We start from the raw sequence: 20045 nt of genomic DNA on the forward strand, positions 1-20045 counted from the left end.
ATCCACCAACCTCAGCGATCCGGCTGCTCTGCCCAGAGGTGGCCCCTGCTCTTGGTGCCCTCGCTGTGAAGGCAGGGAGAGGCAGCCTTCTCTCCAGCCATCACCCGTACCAAATCCCAGGGCCGGGGCTTGTCAGCCTGCAGCGGGTGGCTTAGCTGCTGGAAAAGGGGCCCAGACATGTGGGGGGCACCTTGTGACCAGCGACACAGACCCAGGCCACCCACCCCAGACTGGGACAGCTTGACCCTTGAGCCTCAGGCCACCCCGCTTAGGCTCCTGCTTGGAGGGTCCTGAACCCCCCCAGGCCCTGGGGGAGAGGCTGGAGGGCTCCTGGCCCCTGTGCCCCCCAACTCTGCATGGCCCTCTCCCTACACAGCAGGAATAGGAGCTCCGGCCGCTGCTATTTTCACTTTCCAGGGCAGCCCAGTGGGAGGGGCCCTGGCCCCGGCTGGGCAAACCCCACACCTGCCCCCGACTTGGGCAGATGCAGACGGCAGCGCTCAGCTGCCGAATTGGGGGGGTGGAATTGGGCCCTTTCCCACTGCCAGGCTGTGGTCCAGGCCAGCACCAGGGGCAGCACGGAGGAACCAAAAGCCACATCCTCCCAGAGGCACCCCAGGAGGAGCGCTCCAGGCAGAGGGGTCCCCTGCGCCAGGTGACAAAGGGATGCAGGCAGGGGCCATACCTGCAGGAGAAGCCGACCATGTGGCGCTCACCCATGGTGCTAGCCGGGCGGCGCAGGGCTCAGGCAGGAAACCCAGCCGCAGATAGGGGTCCGCAGCGGCGGCTCCGCTTTTCTGCCCCATGGCACTTGCTGGTTGCCTGGAGCGCAGGACCCTCCTGCAATGGGGCAAAGAGCAGCAGCGCTGGGGGGAGAGTGGGGGAGGAGCCTGAAGCGGCCTTGGGTGCAGACAGCGGGGGGCTCAGCCCAGCCGAGTGCTTGGGGCTGCCGCGCCCAGCACCTGTTCCCTGTTAATTAAAACTTAATTTGTCTTTTTCTGTGCCCCTCAGATTTGTATGCCCGAGGCAAGTGCCTCACTCACCTCGCCCTTGTTACGGCACTGCTCAAAAGGTTTAGAATTTGAGCTAAATCCTGCTCTCTGTTGAACTAGGCCACTAGAGGGAGGGGGAAATAGTGCATACAAACCCTCACCCTAATCCCTTCTTGTGGAAACCCAAGGATCATGCAGTGCACTCCCTCAGGGGCATAGTCTTAGAGGGTATATTCATCCCCCAAAGCAGGCAAGTGCATATGCTGCAGTCATCATCAAGTGCTACTCAATAATATGGCAGCTCATAGTGCTTCTGCTCAAAGGAAGGTGTATTTCATCCACTCCTTGCCTTTGAATCCTATTCTGAACAACCAAAGTTCATTAGTAGATAGAAAGGTGAGTGCTCCTTCTCACTATCTCATCATGGACAGGGTTAACTCTTAAGAATCAGTGTAGATCGGGGTAGTCAACAGGCAGGCCGCATGCCAAATCCAGACCACTAGTTGCTTCTGAATGGACCCCGAAATCTTTTTATTTACTTATTTTTTTGTATTATTTTCTCTGGAGTCTGGACCTTGACTATACCTTGACCAAGAAATTTGGACCTTGACAAAAGATAATTGACTACACCTGGTGTAGATGCATAATTAGAGACAGGGCTGCCCAGAGGATTCAGGGGGCCTGGGGCAAAGCAATTTTTGGGGCCACTTTCATAAAAAAAGTTGCAATACTATAGAATACTGTATTCTTGTGGGGGTCCCTGCGGGGCCTGGGGCAAATTGCCCCACTTGCCTCCCCTCTCTGGGTGGCCGGGCCCTAACCAAAACCAAAGATCCAAAGAGCCTCAAACTTCAGAGAGTGTGGAGAATCCAAACCTGGATACTGCATTTAGATTTAATAGATGGGCCATATGTCTGTAAGAATTGTAAATGTTTGATTTTATTACATCTGGCAATAAATGGTGCTTTCCTTAAAGCCCTGTGTCCTGGAGGCATGTAATTAGGAGAGATTCTTAGCTTTCATTTCTTTTTTTTTTTAAAGTACATTTCTAGCCCTTATGACTGCAGAATAAAGCTTAAAAATGTGATGCAAATGCACCCTACAGGCTCAATAAATAAATACATAAATAAATAAACCCAACCAGAGGACAAAGAACCCAACATTTAAACAAAAAAACTCATGATTTTTTGTGGGGGAGCGGGAGACTTGACTCTTGATTTTTAAATGCTTAGCATTAGCACTACTGCTGTAATAGGACAAGTCACACTGCAAGTATTTGCAACTGAATATTTGCACTTGTCTAATCAGGGAACAGAAATATTACCATTTGACTAATCTGACTGATCCTGGCTATCCTGAAATCGTATGGAAAATGTTACAATGTCTTTATATAAGCCATAGGCCTTCACCTAGAAAACTGCATGCAGTACTGGTTACCTCATGTCAAAAAGGATATTGCAGAATTAGCAGGAGTTCAGAGAAGAGCGACAAGTATGAATAGGGGCATGAAAAATTCCTCATATGAAGAGATTGAAAAGATAGAGTATTTACCTAAGAAAGGAAATGAATAAGAGGGGACACGATGAAAGTATGTAAAACAATGAATGGTAGAGAGAAAGACGATTAGGAGCCTCTGTTCTCCCTGTTTCATAACACTAGAACAAGGGGTAATTCAATGCAATTGGAAAGAGAGCAAATTGGAAACCGATAAAGGGAAATATTTTTTCCCACAGACATGAGGTTATATTGTGAAACTCATTGCCACAGTATGTCTGTGAGGTTAAGAACTTAGCAAGAATCAAAGAGGGATGGGTCATTTATATGGATAGAAAGAATCTCCTGAGTTACAATAGTTGATACTAACAAAAATAAAACCTAACGGTTCAGGTAAACAAATCTCTAAGTATTAGAATGAGACCTTTAAGGGGAGAAGGATCAGTATTTTCCTCACCTGTCACTGGGGCATTTCTTGCACCATTCTCTGAAGCATCTGGTAGTGGACACTGTCAGAGGCAGGATATAGTACTAAATGGAATACAGGTCGGAGCCAGTAGCTCATTCCCTACCTTAAATTTTGAGTGTTAAATATTGAAAAACTAATTAAAGTGTTTCAGCCCAAACTCTGGAGGAAAAAGTTTTTAAAAAGTCATAATAAAATTAGCTGAATAAAATTAAAATATTAGGGAAACTGCAATTTTCCTGTGATAGCCTATGAGTATAGACATACTAAATTCATTTGATAATTTCTTGTATTGTGAATTATTCATTCAACTCAACTAATATTTGAATGCTTTCTGATTTTTTTTACCTTGGTAATATATAATTTAGCTAACTTGTATGGAATATATGGTTGTTCTTCTTTTGCCATGCATCCATCCAGCTCATGCGGTCTGTGGTTGTCAGGAGAGCAAATTCCAGGAGCATTTGGAGAATCTACTGTATATTAAAAAAAACTTTAATAAGTTGAAATGCAGGACAAAAGTGTACAAATACCTAAACTCTAGCTATAGACAAGTTATGTTTTACAATTTTCATCCCAGACAAAGTACAATGTTTTAAACTCGATATTTTTGTTTTTGATAAATAAAGGAAGTTATCACCCAGGGGCTAATTTTTAGAAGTATGACTTTGAATTGCAGGCTCTGGTACAGGCAGCTAGTCAGATGTAAAACAAACTGACATGCCATTACTCAGATTGTTCCTGGAATCCATTTAATGGACCCCAAAATGCAGTTGGAAATCATGCAGGTAAAAGTGCCCTCATGTGCTGGGAAGCTGGATTTTAGCCCAACTGAAAATATGTGCCTTTAAAGTATGTTCCAGAACTACCTTTCATGGGTGTTTTATTTGTTTAAGGATTTATTTTGTTTCATCTAAATGCATTATGGAAGCATGATTGTTATTTTACCAACTTATTTGTTTTGTTCCTGACATTGCAATTCATAAGATTTTGAAGGCCAAAAGCGACCAATAAGATCATCTAGTCTGACATCCTGAATAACACATAATACAGCTTCACCCAGATGGGTAGTTCATGAAATGTGCTTGAAAGGAAAAAAGAAAAATTGCATGAGGAAGGTAACCATGTTCAGCTGTAGTTGTGTAGCGTAATATTTGTTCTGCATGACAATGTAACTCTATTTGTGTCAAAATACCTTTTTTCACTGCTGTTTTGTTTCCTTTCCACCCAATCAGGCACTTCAAAAATGCCAACTTGTTCCTGTTGATTCTAAATTTGTTCAGCCAAGATTCTCCTTGCCCAATTTCAACTGTTAACAAAAGGCAAGCACTGAAATCAGCTGAAAACCCAACACAGTAATGTATTTGCATAGTATTATAATTTAATGTCCAATATGTTCTTAAACAGAAGGATCCTGCAGTTTTAGGCATGCACTACTTCTGTTGAAACCAATGGGAGTTTTGCAAAAGTAAGGATGGCATTAAGGAGAGACAGGTTAATGGGAGTTCTGCACATGGCACAAGAGCATAATATTCAGTTGGGATCTAAATTCTTCAATCTGAATCCTAGGCCTTGTCTACACTACAAGACTATTTCGAATCAACTTAGTTCGAATTTGTGGATTCGACCTTATGAAGTCGAATTTGTGTATCCATACTAAATACACTAATTCGAATTTCTGAGTCCACATTCACGGGGCCAGCGTCGACTTTGGAAGCGGTGCACTGTGGGAAGCTATCCCACAGTTCCCGCACTCCCCGCTGCCCATTGGAATGCTGGGTAGAGCCCCCAATGCCTGCTGGGGGGAGAAATGTGTCGAGGGTGGTTTTGGGTAAGTGTCGTCATTGAACCGTCAATCACAACCTCCCTCCCTCCCTCCTTGAAAGCGCCTGCGGGCAATCTGTTCGTGCACTTTTCTGGTCAGTGACAGCGCGGACGCCACAGCACTGCAAGCATGGAGCCCGCTGCGATCATCGCCGTTTTCTCCTCCTCGCACTTTATCGTCCACCTCTTCCACAGTCAGCTGCTGAGAAATTGGGCTACTTTTCAATGGTGCTGCAAGCACTGGGGGACCATAGGGGACGTTTTACAAACATCAACGTCGGGTGGCCGGGCAAGGTTCATGATGCGTGTGTTTTCAGGAACTGTGGGCTGTTCAGACGCCTGCAGGAAGGTAGTTTCTTCCCGGACCACGAAATAACTGTTGTGGATGTGCAGATGCCTATAGTCATCCTCGGGGACCCAGCCTGCCCGCTAATGCACTTGCTCATGAAGCCCTATACAGGCGCCTGGGAAAGCGACAAGGAACTCTTCAAATACCAGCGAGCAGCGAGCAGCGTGACCTGTGACTGTTCAGTTTCTTTACAGAGAAGCTGAACCTGCCCCTGTTTCTTTACCCAGTTACTGTTGACTCTCCTCTTCGGTTACATACCCCGTTACCCCCACTTCCAGCACACGTGTAAAAATAAAATACATGTCCCATTATTACTTAACAAAGGTTTCTTTATTCATGACTTTTCGTGAAAGAGTTGAAACTGGGACGCAGACTGTGCTGGCTAGGGTGTGCGGTGATGTAAAGACCGCCTCTAAACTCAAGGAATGACAGGCTCCTGCTCCTAGAGTGGTCCGCAGTGCCGGAATGCTTCTTTCAACGGAGCCTGCCATCCCTCTTTATGTAATTCTGTGTGCGGGCGGATATGTGACCTTGTGGTGGAGGAGGACGGATACAGATTCCTCAGCTGCGTGACTCAGCGGTCCAGGACAAGGACCGCTGTATAAGATCTGTAACCGCCCTCCCCCGCTGCAAAGTCACATCTCTCCCGCCCACACAGATACTGGAAACCACCTCCCATACCGACCAGGGTGCCTACTGACTGCACCGTGTGTGTGACCCGCTGCTGATCGTACCCCTGTGTCTGTACCCTGGGAAAGGTGACTGTCCTATGCAATTAACAACCCCCTTCCCCACGCCCCCCATTCAAACACAGTCTTCTTTGAAAAAACATAACGGAAACAGTAATTAACAGCAAAGCATTTTTATTAATTAAGTAGACAGTTAGGGGATGGGACTGGGATTGGGACTACTGTGAGTCTGGAAGTGAAGGACTTCGGCAAATGTAGGGTATGAGAGCTTTTGGGTACTTGAGCACTGTGCTGTGGTGCAGTGACAGTATTCACGTCCCCGGCCGCCCCTCCTCCTGATTATTTTCGGTGAGGGGGGTATGGGACTTTGTGGCGGGGGAGTGCGGTTGCAGATCCACAAGGTGCCTGAGCGTGTCCATTTGCTCCCTCACTAGTCCAAGCAGCGTTTCAGTCGCCTGCTTCTCTTCCTCACGCCACCTCCCCTCCCGTTCGCTGTGTGAGCGCTGGCACAGAGAGACGGTCTTCCTCCACTGGCTCTGCTGGTCCGCCTCTGCTAGGTAGCAGCCCATACGTTCCTCGAACATCTTATCCCTTGTCTTTTTCTTTCGCCGCCTAATCTTCGCCAGCCTCTGCGAGGGGGATGCTGTGGCAGGTCTGGAGACAGTGGAAGCTGTGAGATGGGAAACAGGGAGTGAATTCCTTGCAAAGATACATTTTTGCGAACAATTAACTGAGTCTAGGCTGTCTCTGTGAATTCTGGGTTGAGACCCCTGTGCCTGCTGGGGCACAAATCATTTTCGCGGTGGATTCTGGGTAAATGTCGCCAGTCATTACTTCCTCCGGGAAAGCAACGGCAGACAATCATTTCAAGCCCGTTTTCCCAGAATTACCCTGGCATACGCCATAGCGTGGCAACCATGGACACTGTTTTGCCTTTTGTGTATGTCACCGTATGTGTACTAGATGCCGCTGACAGAGGCGGGCCAGCAGCGCTACACAGCAGCATGCTTTTGCTTTTGCATGACAGCAGAGATGGTTACCAGCCATATTGTACCATCTACCATACCATAAATTGGTAATAAGATGGTAATAAGATGGGCATGGTTACCTGTCCTTTTGCACTGCACCATTTGGTGCTGTCATAAGTGCCCCTGGCCGAGCAGCCAGGGGCGCAAAAGCAAAAATTGGGAATGACTCCCTGAGTCAATCCCTCCTTTTTGGTATCTAAAAATAGAATCAGTCCTGCCTAGATTATGGGCAAGTGTACTAGAGAACCACTGTATCATAGAACCAGAGAGCACAGCAGCTCTGTGTCCGATCCTGCATAAATTTGGAGCTGTATGCTATTCACAGGGGGTGCTCCTGCAACAACACCACCTGTTCATTCCGGCCTTCCCACAGCCTTCCTGGGCTACCATACCATTGTCCCACCACTTGTGTGATGAAGTAATAAAGAATGCAGGAATAAGACACAGTGACTTGTTTGTGAGAAATGAGTGGAAGGAAGCCTCCAGCTGCAATGATAGTCCAGGCAGGACATTAATTACTGTGGATGAAGGAGCCCATCATCCCTCTGCTAGTCCAGGGGCAATTCAATCTTTTCTTTACACAGGAAGGGTGGGGGCTGATGGAGCTCAGCCCCCTGTTGCAATGATGAGGACGGTTACCAGCCATACTGCACCATCTACCATGAAAAATTAGGGCCAGGCGCCCTTGATCGACCTCACAGATGCTAGTACGCATGGTTACCAGTCCTTTTGCACTGCCCCATGTGCCAATAGGCTGATGATGAGGACGGATACCAGTCTTTTTGTACCATCAGCCATCCATAGCGTGGGGGGAGCAAGGATGTTGGTGTTGAGTGCTGCACCATCGCGTCTATCTGCAGCATTCAGTAAAGATAGGGTGACATGTAAAAGAGTCAACAGAGGATTGTTTTCACTTCTGGTGGTGGGTGGGGTGTGTGCGCAAATTGCCGAACTATGCCCTGACCCACCGCAGACACTGTGTTTGACCCTAGAAGCATTTGGAGCTCATCCAAGAATGCAAATACTTTTCGGAGACAGCAGGAACTGTGGGATACCTTGCGTCCTCATTCCCCCCTCCCTCCATGAGCATCCATTATATTCTTTGGCTTTCCGTTACGCTCGTCACGCAGCTGCGTGCTGAGTCTGTGCTATGCCGTCTGTCCGTAGATTTTTTAAAAATACTTTGGACCAGGCGTAAAATTACAGTAATTACCCTAATTAGATGCAGGAGTCTCCGAGCGAGATCACCCTGAGGACGGTCACTGAAGGAGATAGAGAGCGCATGCTGCGTGAAAGCTAGCACGAACCAGGGCCCGATGCAGCCGTGCTCGGGGAGGCAGTGCTCCCTGAGTACCTCATGAAAGCCTTGCGCGGAAAAGTGTGCTACCACGGAGCACCCAATAAGGCAGCTCTCCCCAGGAACCTCCTGCTGATACTTTTCGATTAACGCAAGGAGAGCTTCGTGGAGATCTCCAAGGATGATTTCTGTTCTATCCCCATATATAGAGAGCCCTCCTTTTCACACAGTTAAGATTCCTGTTCCATTAATAATAAAAGTTTACATGGTTAAAGCACTTACCGACTGCTCCTTCCCCTGATTCAGGATCCGGGTTCATGGCCGGGGAGGGTTGGTAGGGGATCTCCGTGACGGTGATGAATAGATCCTGGCTGTCGGGGAAACCAGCGTTGTAAGCGCTCTCGCCTGCCTCGTCCTCCACAAACCTTTCCTCATCTTCCCCGTCCGCGAACATCGCCGAGGAACTGTCCGTCGACACTGTCCCATCGTCAGAGTCCACGGTCACTGGTGGGGCAGTGGTGGCAGGCTCCGTAGCGTCCGTTTGCCGCTTTGATTTTTTGGTAGCCTTGTCTGGGGTCCTTGATTTTCACGCGGCGCTGCGTTGCATCCCAGCTGTATCCTCTGTCTCTCATGGCTTTGGAGACCTTCTCGTAGGTCTTCGCATTCCCTGTTTTGGAGCGCAGCTCCGAAAGCACAGACTCCTCACCCCATACACCGATCAGATCGAAGAGTTCCCGGTCAGTCTATGCCGGGTCCCTCTTTCTATTCAGAGATTACATGAACTCCTCTGCTGGAGAGCTCTGCATCGTTGCAGGTGCTGCGGAGCTCGCCCCGATGTCCAGCCAGGACGTCAGATTCAAAGTGCCCAGACAGGAAAATGAATTCAAATTTTCCCGGGTCATTTCCTGTGTGGCTGGTCAGAGAATCCAAGCTCCGACTGCTGCCCAGAGCGTCAACAGAGTGGTGCACTGTGGGATAGCTCCCGGAGCTACTAAGTTCGATTTGCATCCACACCTAGCCTAATTCGAGCTAGCCATGTCGAATTTAGCGTTACTCCACCTGTCGGGGTGGAGTACCGAATTCGAACTAACGAGCCCTCTAGTTCGAATTAAATGGCTTCCTGGTGTGGACGGTTGAGCGGTTAGTTCGAATTAACGCTGCTAAATTCGAATTAAAGTCCTAGTGTAGACCAGGCCCTAGAGTAGAATTTTGCTGAAACTGTGGGGATTCCCCCACAGCTTTGGTTCCCCCATGGTCCATCTTGACTCCTGTCATTTCTGGATAATGTTATCAACATACCCAGAGGCTTCTAAACCAATTTTTGAAACTGCAAATGCATTTTAATCTGTTTTCCATTACAATCTCTTTTCTTTTTATTTATTTATTTAATAAGCCATGTAGAAGAAAAGATATTGGGTGAAATTCTGGCTCTACTGAAGTGGCTGGCAAAGCTCCCATTTACTTCAGTGGGGCCAGGGTGTCATCCATTATGTTCAAAAGGGGGGAAAAAATCTTGTTGCTACCCCAGATGTGTTTGATTTGTTTTTTGTCCGCAGGCACTGCGTTGTGCAGTGTTTTCTTCACGTGAATCCAAAACAAAATCAGAGCTGAGCACCACACCCAAATCTTTGGGTATGATACTAAATTTGGATCAATATCAAAACTGCACAGTTGGCTTATATGTCTGTAATGGGTCAAACCAAGTCCCATGTACACTAAAAAACTATGGTCTTTGGGAAATTTTGGATCTAGAACCAACTCTGCAGTTCAGTCCCATTTCTACATTAGAAATTCTCCCATCCCTTGTATGTGAGGCAAATACCAATAACCTAACAGTTCTAAAATATCTGAGACCAGATCCTCAGCAGGTGTTTATTGGTATAGCTTTATTGATGTCCCCAGAACTGAGCTGACTTACAGCTGAAGATCTGGCCCATAAATAATTACATTGGTTTTTATCTGGGCTATTAAAATGGAGTGCTATTTAACGAGCTACTTAGTTATATATTGGAGCCTTCACACTTCTATTCATATATCACCATGTGTCTTGTTTTCTAATAGCCAAGTTCTGGTGACAGATTTTTAAGGGATGAAAGGATTTTTTAGGGTAAAGACCAAACTTAGTTCAAATGGTTATTCTCCTAAACCATATTCTATTCTGACTTGGGGAACACTGTGATTGAATAATAACCTGGATGTAATTATGTGATTGAGGGATGCATGCAGAACTGTATGGAGCGTGAAAAATCACATTTCATGAAGGATTTCAAAATTTAAGCTTCATTTTGAATCAGAAGAAAACCCAACCACATTGAAATTTTCTGCAAAGGAAAACCTCAAAAAGTGTTTTGGAATGATCAGAACATTTTGATTTTGATTTTTTACAATTATAATGTAAATTGAAAAATATCAAAGCAAAAATTCATTCCAAAGCTAAATATCAAAACATTTTGTTCCAAAATTATTGAAATAGAACATTTTGGTGTTGTTTTTCTCCTAATACAATTTTGGCAAAATTGACACTGTTTTGTGAAGTGTTTAGAGTTTGACAGAATTGCATTTGCCAAGTGAAAATGGTTCTGTCAAAGTTTTTCTGACCAACTACAGAAGTATGGATGTAAGAGAGGGCAGAATATAGCACTAAAATCACAAAGGGATACATTTTGCCTTCACTTCTACCATGATGGAAATTCCCTTGATGTAGGACTCAATGACTGACTAATAAGCCCACTATAGTGTACTTTATACCTGGTAACATGTGGTATGTCACAGCAACCAACTGGTCAGCTAGAAATCTCTGTAAAATTTCTTTCTTGTATATTTTAAGCAGGGAATATGTAATAGTGTATAGTCTATGTGGAAATATTTTTCTGACGCTCTCTATATCATAACTACATGTCCACTCATAAGAAAGAAATTACTACAATGCATATGTAGGTCAATGGGACTTTGAAAATATACAGATGAATAATGCTTATGTAATATTTTTCTACATTGAGTTTTGATTCGAAATACATTGCTTGCACTCTGCCATTCTGTTACGTGTTATTATATGTAATCTCCTCTATGCTTGCTTGACATGGTATTTATTCTGAAGTGTATAAGAAAAGCTCAGTACAAATTTAGAAATAATCATGGCTTTACTATTTGATCATCATGATAACAAAATACCCCTTTTTCCCCATTTCTAAAACATCTCTTTCTGACACAGCTAAACTCAACCACCAGAGGAAGGTGGTAATAAATCTGCCTCCTCAAAGACAAAGTATGAAATCTTCCTAAGTAGCAGCTGTGGTTTGAGCATTGGCCTGCTAAACCCAGGGTTGTGAGTTCAATCCTTAAGGGGGCCACTTAGGGATCTGGGGCAAAATCAGTACTTGGTCCTGCTAGTGAAGGCAGGGGGCTGGACTTGATGACCTTTCAGGGTCCCTTCCAGTTCTAGGAGATTGGTATAGCTCCATATTTTTCTTTTCTCAAACTAAGAACAAAAAATGACAAAACCAAACGGTTTTCACTTTTATAACATAAAATTGCAAAGCAGCCATTGCCCTACAATGCAGCCTGGGATCTCCTCTCATCTGACTCTCATTCTCTCTCTTTCTTCATTCTTCCTGACCTCTGTGCTGCTTTTCATGCTGTCAACCATGACATCCTTCCCAACAGCTGGGGACCATTTGTTGGAGTCTCAGAGAACTGGCCTTCTTGGTTTTGCTCCCATCTATCAAAATCCTCTTTTTCTGCAGCAAGCAGCAGAGAGAAAGGCTGGCCTAGTGGATAGGGTGCTAACCCTGAATGACCTGGATTCATTTCCCTACTTCTCCCACAGACTTCCAGTATGACCTCAGACCGGTGCTGTACGGACAGAGTTTCAAAGGTTTTTATGCACCCAAAAATGCAGCTGGACATCTAGTGGGGTTTACAAAGCACCTAACCTTCTAGGCACTTTTGAACATCCCTCTAGGTGCCTAAATACTTTTGAAAATCTGGACCTTAGTCTCTCTGTGACTCAGTGCCCCTACTGTGCAATGAGGATTACAGCACTGCTTTACCTTACGGGGGGGCTGTGAGGAGAAATAGGTTAGACAATAGGTTGTGAGGCATTCAGATACTATGGTGATGGGTAACACTTCTCTTCCCTTGATTTTGGATCCTTCTTTTCATCTATCCTTCCTCTCATCTCATCTCCCTTGGCTATATTTCTTCTATGCTGATAATACTACTGTGGTGTCTCATCAACACCCCTGTGCAGAAAGATTCCTGTTTTACAGATCTAGGAACTGGAGTTCCTGGAATGCTTAAAGGCTCATTTTACAACTTCCAGATCCCTAATTTAATTTAATTTAATGTAATTATCAGTCCTTTCTAATCTTAATCACCCTGTTTATAAATAAAATACTGACTCCTTGCCCCAGGGAGACAAGCTGGGAGCAGCTGCTCTCCTCTGCAGAACTCATTACACTCAGGGCTTGTCTACACTAGCAATTTACAACACTGCAACTTTCTCGCTCAGGGGTGTGAAAAACCCCCCTGAGCACAGCAAGCTTCAGCGCTGTAAAGCACCAGTGTAGGCAGTGCACCAGCACTGGTAGCTGTGCCCATCGTGGAGGTGGTTTTTTGAGAGTGCTGGGAGAGAGCTCTGGCGCGACCACACAAGCCACGTTTAGCATTGCCAGTGTGGACTAGCCCTCAGACTGCTCATCGCCTTTGCCAGATGTCTGCAGCAAAAGCCACTCAAGCTGGGAGCCAGCCCCATCCTCCTAGTGGAGGAAACTGACCATGGGCAGGAGCCATAACTGGAGAGCCCTGGCTCCTGGAGGAGGGGCCTAGCCGTGCTGCATTGCAGTTAAGAGCTCTGCCTGGAGATGGGACATGCATGGCAAGCAGACCTCCGACACGAAACTTGCAGGGGGAGGAGAGGTGCCCCCTCGCCCTCTCTAAATGGTGCCCCCACTCTCAGGTGAGTACCTAACCACTAGGCTTTGGGATATTCTGAAGTGGGGCTCTCTCAATCTCTTCAATTGAAGCTGTTGTATGTTGGATTATTAATTAAAGAGTCACATCAGACTATTTCACATCCCAGGTGAATGCCCTGACTACTAGGCTAAAAGCCATGCCAAGCATACCTACTGGATCGGGCCTTGCACGCGAGTTAGGCAGCCAAAGGCAGCCAAACACTGGTTTGTGATTCACTCTGGGACTTAGGTAGGAGAGAGGCATCCAGGAACCCAGAATGAGGCAGCAATGTGCTTGTTCAGAGGCAGGAACATAGGCTCTTTTGGGACCTTTACTGCAAAAACGTCGGCACTGAGCGAGTTTAGGCCCCTAGAAGCACCACTGTTTCATCGTGAGTTTTGTGAATTTCAATAGATTCTAAAGTTGGGATTTAGGCACCTAAACACAGATTAGGTGTCTAAGAGTGGGGTTTAGGACTTAAATACTTTTGTGAATCTAGGCCTGACTTGCCCAGAGTCACACAGGAAACCTTTGGTGGAGCAGGCTCTTGAATCATAGAATTGTAGGGGACCTTGAGAGGTCATCTAGTCCAGTCCCCTGCACTCATGGCAGGACTAAGTATTATCTAGACCAGGGGTGGGCAAACTTTTTGGGGCGAGGGCCACATCTGGGTGAGGAAATTGTATGCAGGGCCGGGGCAGGGGGTGTGGAGTGCGGGATGTGGAGGAAGGGGCTCAGGACAAGGGATTGGGGGAGAGAAGGGGTGCAGAGTGTAAGAGGGGGCTCAGGGAAGGGGGTTGGGGTACAGGAGGGGTGCGGAGTGCAGGATGGGGCTCAGGGCAGGGAGTTGGGGTGCACGGGGTGCAGGGTGCAGCAGGGAGCTCAGGGCAGGTGGTTGGAATGCACAGGAGTGCAGAAAGGGGCTCAGGGCAGGGAGTTGAGTGCAGGAGGGGTGCGAGGTACAGGCAGAGGGCTTAGGGCAGGAAGTTGGGGGGCGGGGGGCAGGAGGGGTTTGAGCTCCAGCCCGGTGCCGCTTACCTAAAGTGGCTCCGGGGTGGCAGTGGCGCACACCAGGGCCAGGGCAGGCTCCCTGCATGCCTGCCCTGTCCCCACGCCACTCCAGGAAGTGCTGCGGCCCCTGGGGGCGGGGGGCAGAGGGCTCTGTGTGCGCACATGGAGCCCTTTGCCTCCCGGCCCGGGGGCTGCTTCTGAGAGCAGCGCCGGGCCCGCAGCACCACCAGGGGTAATCCCGCGGGCCGGATCCAAAGCCCTGAAGGGCCGGATCCGGCCCGCGGGCCATAGTTTGCCCATCCCTGATCTAGACCATCCCTGACAGGTGTTAGTCTAACCTGCTCTTAAAAACCTCCAATGATGGAGATTCCACAACCTCCCCAGGCAATTTATTCCAGTGCTTAACCACCCTGACAACCTAAATCTCCCTTGCTGCAATTTAAGCCCATTGCTTCTTGTCCTATCCTCAGAGGCAAACAATTTGCCTCCCTCCTCCTTGTAACAACTTTTTATGTACTTGAAAACTGTTCAAGGTCTCCCTAGGTCTCCATGTCTTAGGCTAGCACCCTAACTACTGGACCATCCTTCCTCTTACTTTGCTGCCTCAGGAGAGTAGCTCACCAAATGTACTAAAATAGACACAATATTTTGCAATTCAATCCTTTCCAGTGTTAAATCTTGTCCAAATCAAATCTTGTCTTCCTCTTTTCAGGATACAAACGGGCAATACAATCAAGGTTCTTCCATTTGTAGTAGTGCCATCTTCCCCTAGAATGAAACCAGATTTTTCCTCCACTACTAGCCACTCCTTTACGTCCATGGCAGTTGGGCCCTGTACTTTAATAATAAGCACCAACTGCATCAATTCTCCTGTTATTTATTCCTCTGATGGTCTAGTTCCATTTCTTGCAGACCTAGTAACAAAATTGGGTGAGAGTTTTGCTATACCTGGATAACTGAAGCCAAGCTTCTGAGGGTTCCCTAGGAGTCAGACAGGTTATATACCCTGTCACAGAAGGGAAGAGTACAGAAAACGTATTTGGCCTGGTTCTCCTCTTACACTTACTTTGTGTTTTTGTATCGCCATTGGTTTCATGGCATGGGACTTTCCATTGGAATTCATGTACAAATCTGCATAAACACGGATGGCAGAAAATAAATCTTACTGATTCTGGTAGCACTGGTACAGAGAAGCTACCCTGTTGTCATTCTGCCTTCTTTTGTGTGCACAATAATGTACAAATCCAAAGCTAGTTAGTAGTTTCTAAAACACTGGCTTACTCTGTCCAGTTTCTTCATCAATCATAATACTTTTAATAGCACATGAAGGATGGACTTGCATTTCATCCAAGTAGGCAGTAATGCTGCCCGGTAGAGGAACAGATGAGGTAATGGCTGCCTTTGATTTAGGTTCCATATCACTCCTCAGTGAATCTTCAGTTACTTGAGAGCTTGAAGGGATAACCGTTTGCACCCAAACCTCTGAAACAATAAGATTAAAGAACAACTTGTAAAGTAACAGAAGAAAATGCTCCAGGAAGATATTTCGGTCAAGGCTTAATGTCATGGGAAACTTTTGTAAAGAAACATGAAAACAGACTAAGAACCCACCCAAAACAGAGTTCTGGTTTGCTGAAAGTTTTATAAAAGTTCCCAAACATTATGGTGAACGTCAACCAAGTTTTGAGAGAACCTAGACCAAATTTTAAGCAGACTTGGGCTGAATTCAGATGTCAAGTGGCCTATGGTTTTGTGTGGAAGTCATATGGGACTCAGCAGCTTTGCATGCTTTTGCATGCAGAACTTGGTAGTTTCAGCTGGGTTTTGCTTTGACTTTTCAGGTTTATTTGAACCTGAACAAAAAGCTAAATTCAAAGAAACCCAAACAAACATTCACAATAACCCCACAAACAAAAACTGCTGAGTTTCACACAGGTCTCATCAAAACATCATTGCAATATCCCAAATACATTCATCAATGAATATTTGTTGGCCAAATTACGGCTTCCGTTACAGTAAAGGAGTATAGTTTCCATTCAGTGGCAGGCACTGACTATTTTACAAGTTCTCTCTTTTTCCAAAGCATTTCAAATAAGTTAAATGGTCTGTTCCTTGTAACTTTCAAATACTGTTATTTTTTGCCTGGCCAGGTTCACACCTTATCTGGAGAAAGACACTGCTTGATTAGTTCATCATGGTAAAGAGAGAAACCATGCATGAACAGATGCTATTAAACAAGACACATAAGAAAAACATAAAGGCCAGATTTTCAAACAATTTATGCATGTGCAAAATGTGCATGAAATTTCAGGCCTAATTTATGATGGCAATTAATGTGAATGCCTATGCAATTCTGATAAAGTGAACTCACAAATGTGCCTAATTAATTGTTTGCACTAGTTTTAAAGCGCAACAGTGATAATCATGCATGGAAATTAGCATACCTAAACTGTTTGAATATCTTGCCTTAAATACACAGATAAATACACATTACAAATGAACACATACTAGGAAGAACTAGGACCTATGCAAGATATTATTGAAAATAACATGGGTTGTTTACAACTACCAAACAAAGAAGCCATTGTATATACCACACGATGCAGTGATAATATTTTCTCATCAGTCTGAGCAAAATACAGCTTGTTTTCAATTTAATTCTGAATTAAGTGAGACCAAATTAAGCAAGTCACATGCTGTATAAGTTATGATCAAATTGAATTATTCAGTTATGTACTTTCATGTCCTGTCCAAACTGTAGAAATATTCATGTTGCAGGAACTTAGTTGCAACACAGAAGCCCTCTGATGCATTTCATAAATAGTTCACTTGTAAATAGGACAAATTGTGTGTTAACAATGATCCTGAACTGTGCTATTGCCCTACTAAGTCAGAGAGCGTAGAATGTGTTTAAAATATGATACACTGAAAGACTGAACTATGTTTTAGCTGTGCAGTGGGTTTATCCTTTTGTAATTGAGCTTCCCTACATATTGGTTTTTCACAATCTGTCCACTGGAATCAATCCATTTCACCATTAGGAAGGTATATTCATGTTGCTAATTGACCAAAAAAAATAAATCTTCACCATCGAATACATTACTTCTCTGCTTCTTAGAGAATGTTCCTTGTACCAAGTATGGGCACCATTTAGGGACAGCTTGTGACTAGCTTGTGTAGGTACTTGGCTCCACCAGCAGCCCCCCTATCGGCGCCGCCTCCTGCCTGCCAGTGGCTCCACTGATCAGCGCCTTCCCCTCCCCGCTCACCACAATCAGCTGTTCCATGGCATGCAGGAGGTGCTGGGGGGAAGGGAGGAGGAGCAAGGGCAGGGCATTCTGGGGGAGGGAGCACAACATGGCGGGGAAGAGACAGAGTGGAGTGGCACCTTGGGGAATGGGTGGTGTGGGACCGGAGAAAGTCTGTGCCTATGCTTGGGGGAGAAAGCTGCAAGAAGATTTTCCCTCCCTTGCATATTCTGCTCAAAGTTCCCTTTGTGTTCCCCCAAGATGCACACTGTCCCAAAAGGGAATGGGAGGAGGTGGGGCCATATCCCTCACCCTCCATGCCCTGGGCTACTCAAGGAGAGATTTTGCTTTCTGAGGTGCAGTCTTTGCCCTTGTGTCCCCTGAGCTACTGAGGCTCCATAATACCCACAATGGACTGTGATGGAGTGTCCACCCCACATAGGACTGGAAGGGTTAAGGTGGCCAGGTAGGCCTATTAACTTCACAGGCTGCACCTGGAGGAAGAGTCATGGAGCAGGGAACTGACTGCAAGCAAGTTCAGCTGTGCAGGAATATGTGGGGCCTATAAAGGCAGGTAGTTGGAAACAGACAGGGAGTGCTGGGAAAGAGCAGTCACTTGTTGGGAAGGAGGAGGATTGTTTGGAGGCTGTAGAAATGTGAAGGCACCAGTCACTCTGTTGGAGGAGGGTTTGGAGCTGGGAGAGAACTGGGGCTGGGAGAGGAAGTGGGGCTTGGAGAGGAAAACCCAGAACTGCTGGGTTGAAGGTCCTTTGACTGGAACCTGGAGTAGAGGGTGGGCCTGGGTTCCCCTACCAGCCACTGAAGGAGTGACACCTAAGGCAGCGAAAGGGAAGTCCGCCTAAGACTGCTGAAGGAAAGATGTTGATATACCCCGAAAGCGGAGGAAACACTGAGTGACCTGGCTGGAGGGCTGAGTCATGAAGAGGATGCTGTGGTTCCTGGAGTGAGAGAGGGGCTGCAGACCAGAGAGAGTGATGGTGTGCAACTGCGGGAATCAGTGTTGACCTGATGAGCTAATCCCCTGAGCGACCAGGAGGAGGTGCCAAACAAGCAGTGAGCGGTGTGCCACTTGACACACATGTCTAAATGACTCTGTTTTGCCTTATTAATACTTTATTAAAAGCAGCACTTTTCCCTGATGACCTCATGAGGTATTGGATTCCCTTCTACTCTTTCACTCTTCTATTTGTTTCTCTGGGCACTTTCCTCTCCACAGAATAGTCATCTGGGATGTTATCTGAAACACAGGGCACCACAGCAGCCATTAAAATACCCTGTATTTGTTATGCCAAATATCAAGGAAGTTGTCTCTTTCCTATTTTAGATATAACTAGTTGTGACTACAATTCTCCGTCATAATACAGCCTGATCCAGACAGTGAAGTCCGACTTCAATTTGAACGTGGATTTATGTTGTATTCCTGCCCTATCATGGCAGAGGCTGCAAATTTCATTTAGCTGGGCAAAATAATATATAACCTCAGTTTTGGTTATCCAAGCTGCATTGTTAGGCTATGACATTTCTGATGCCACACTTTCAGTGGAAACAAAGAACACAATAGAATAGCCAGGTTATAAAATGGAAACACACCTAAAAGTTTACCACATAAAGAAACTGAATTACATAAGTTATTGTTTCACCCATTGTCCTCCTTTTGCAGATTTGCATGAATATTTCTTTGTTATTGTAAGTGGAAGAAATCAGCCTTTTGCAAGAACTTGCTAATAATCTGTTATTGTATGCCAAAATTCCTAGTGCAAGATTTTTTCGCAATCAGGGCATCAGCACAAGATTGCATCACTGCCTTCAAAAAGACTCAGCCATGCAGTTAAATGGCTATTTTTCTCGTTCATTCTTTCAGAGCCCTTAAAGAATCACACAAAATAATCAATGAAGCATGCTTTGTTGCTCCAGTACTGTTAGAGGTCATCTTTACTGTTAATATTATTAGACTGACAGGCTCATCATAGTTTTAGCACCCTTCAGCTGACACAAGATGCTATAAAAAAAAGGTCAGAGATGTGTACCACCCCCTTCTCCAAATCTCTGAAGATTTCAAATGTTTCTTTAGGGATCTATGAATTTGTCCCCAAATTAAATTGTTCCACAGCACATACTGAACACGCAAAGCGATGATCTGTTCATTTTGAGATGATAGACCAGCCTGCAATCTTGAGTGAAAACTCATTGAAAATGGTGGGCAGAACAGCCACTTTACAGTCAGGATAAACATAAGCAGCAGTTAAGGTCTTTTTGGAGTAAGCTCAAATACTAGGAGGTGCCACCCAAAACACAGCACACATGCAAGGCTGATCACAAGCTGAGCTGCGTGGGCAGAGGGTTTTCATTGGGGGCTGAAGGCAAACCTAGGGGGCTGTGTATTTGCTTGATGGAGCTGTCTGTGTCAGAGAGGGAAGCAGCAGAAATATCACAGAAGCAGACAGAGAAAGCAGCAAGGAAGCCTGAAGCCAGCCAAAGAAATATGTATAGTGTGACCATGAGAAAAACTAAGGCCTGGTCTACACTGGTGGGGGGAAGGGGAATCGATCTAAGTTACACAACTTCAGCTGTGAATAACGTAGCTGAAGTCAACAGTCTTAGATCGACTTACCGTGGTGTCTTCACCTCAGTGAGTCGACTGCTGCCACTCCCCGTTGACTCCGCCTGAGCCTC

At 45.9% G+C, this 20045-nt stretch overlaps 1 protein-coding gene across 1 annotated transcript in view; it reads right to left on the minus strand.

Moving 5' to 3' along the window:
• The window catches only part of LOC123373224, a 101862-nt gene that overhangs the window by 26485 nt on the left and 55332 nt on the right, over positions 1-20045 (minus strand). Inside the window, exons 3-5 of the mRNA XM_045022092.1 lie at positions 15385-15585; positions 4148-4261; positions 3301-3428 (exon numbers count right to left, since the gene is read on the minus strand). Coding sequence (XP_044878027.1) covers positions 3301-3428; positions 4148-4261; positions 15385-15520 — 378 coding nt within the window. The 5' untranslated portion in view covers positions 15521-15585. The remainder of the gene's footprint in view (positions 1-3300; positions 3429-4147; positions 4262-15384; positions 15586-20045) is intronic.

This window comes from Mauremys mutica, chromosome 6 (assembly GCF_020497125.1).
Source record: "Mauremys mutica isolate MM-2020 ecotype Southern chromosome 6, ASM2049712v1, whole genome shotgun sequence".
NCBI classification, from domain to species: Eukaryota; Metazoa; Chordata; order Testudines; family Geoemydidae; genus Mauremys; species Mauremys mutica.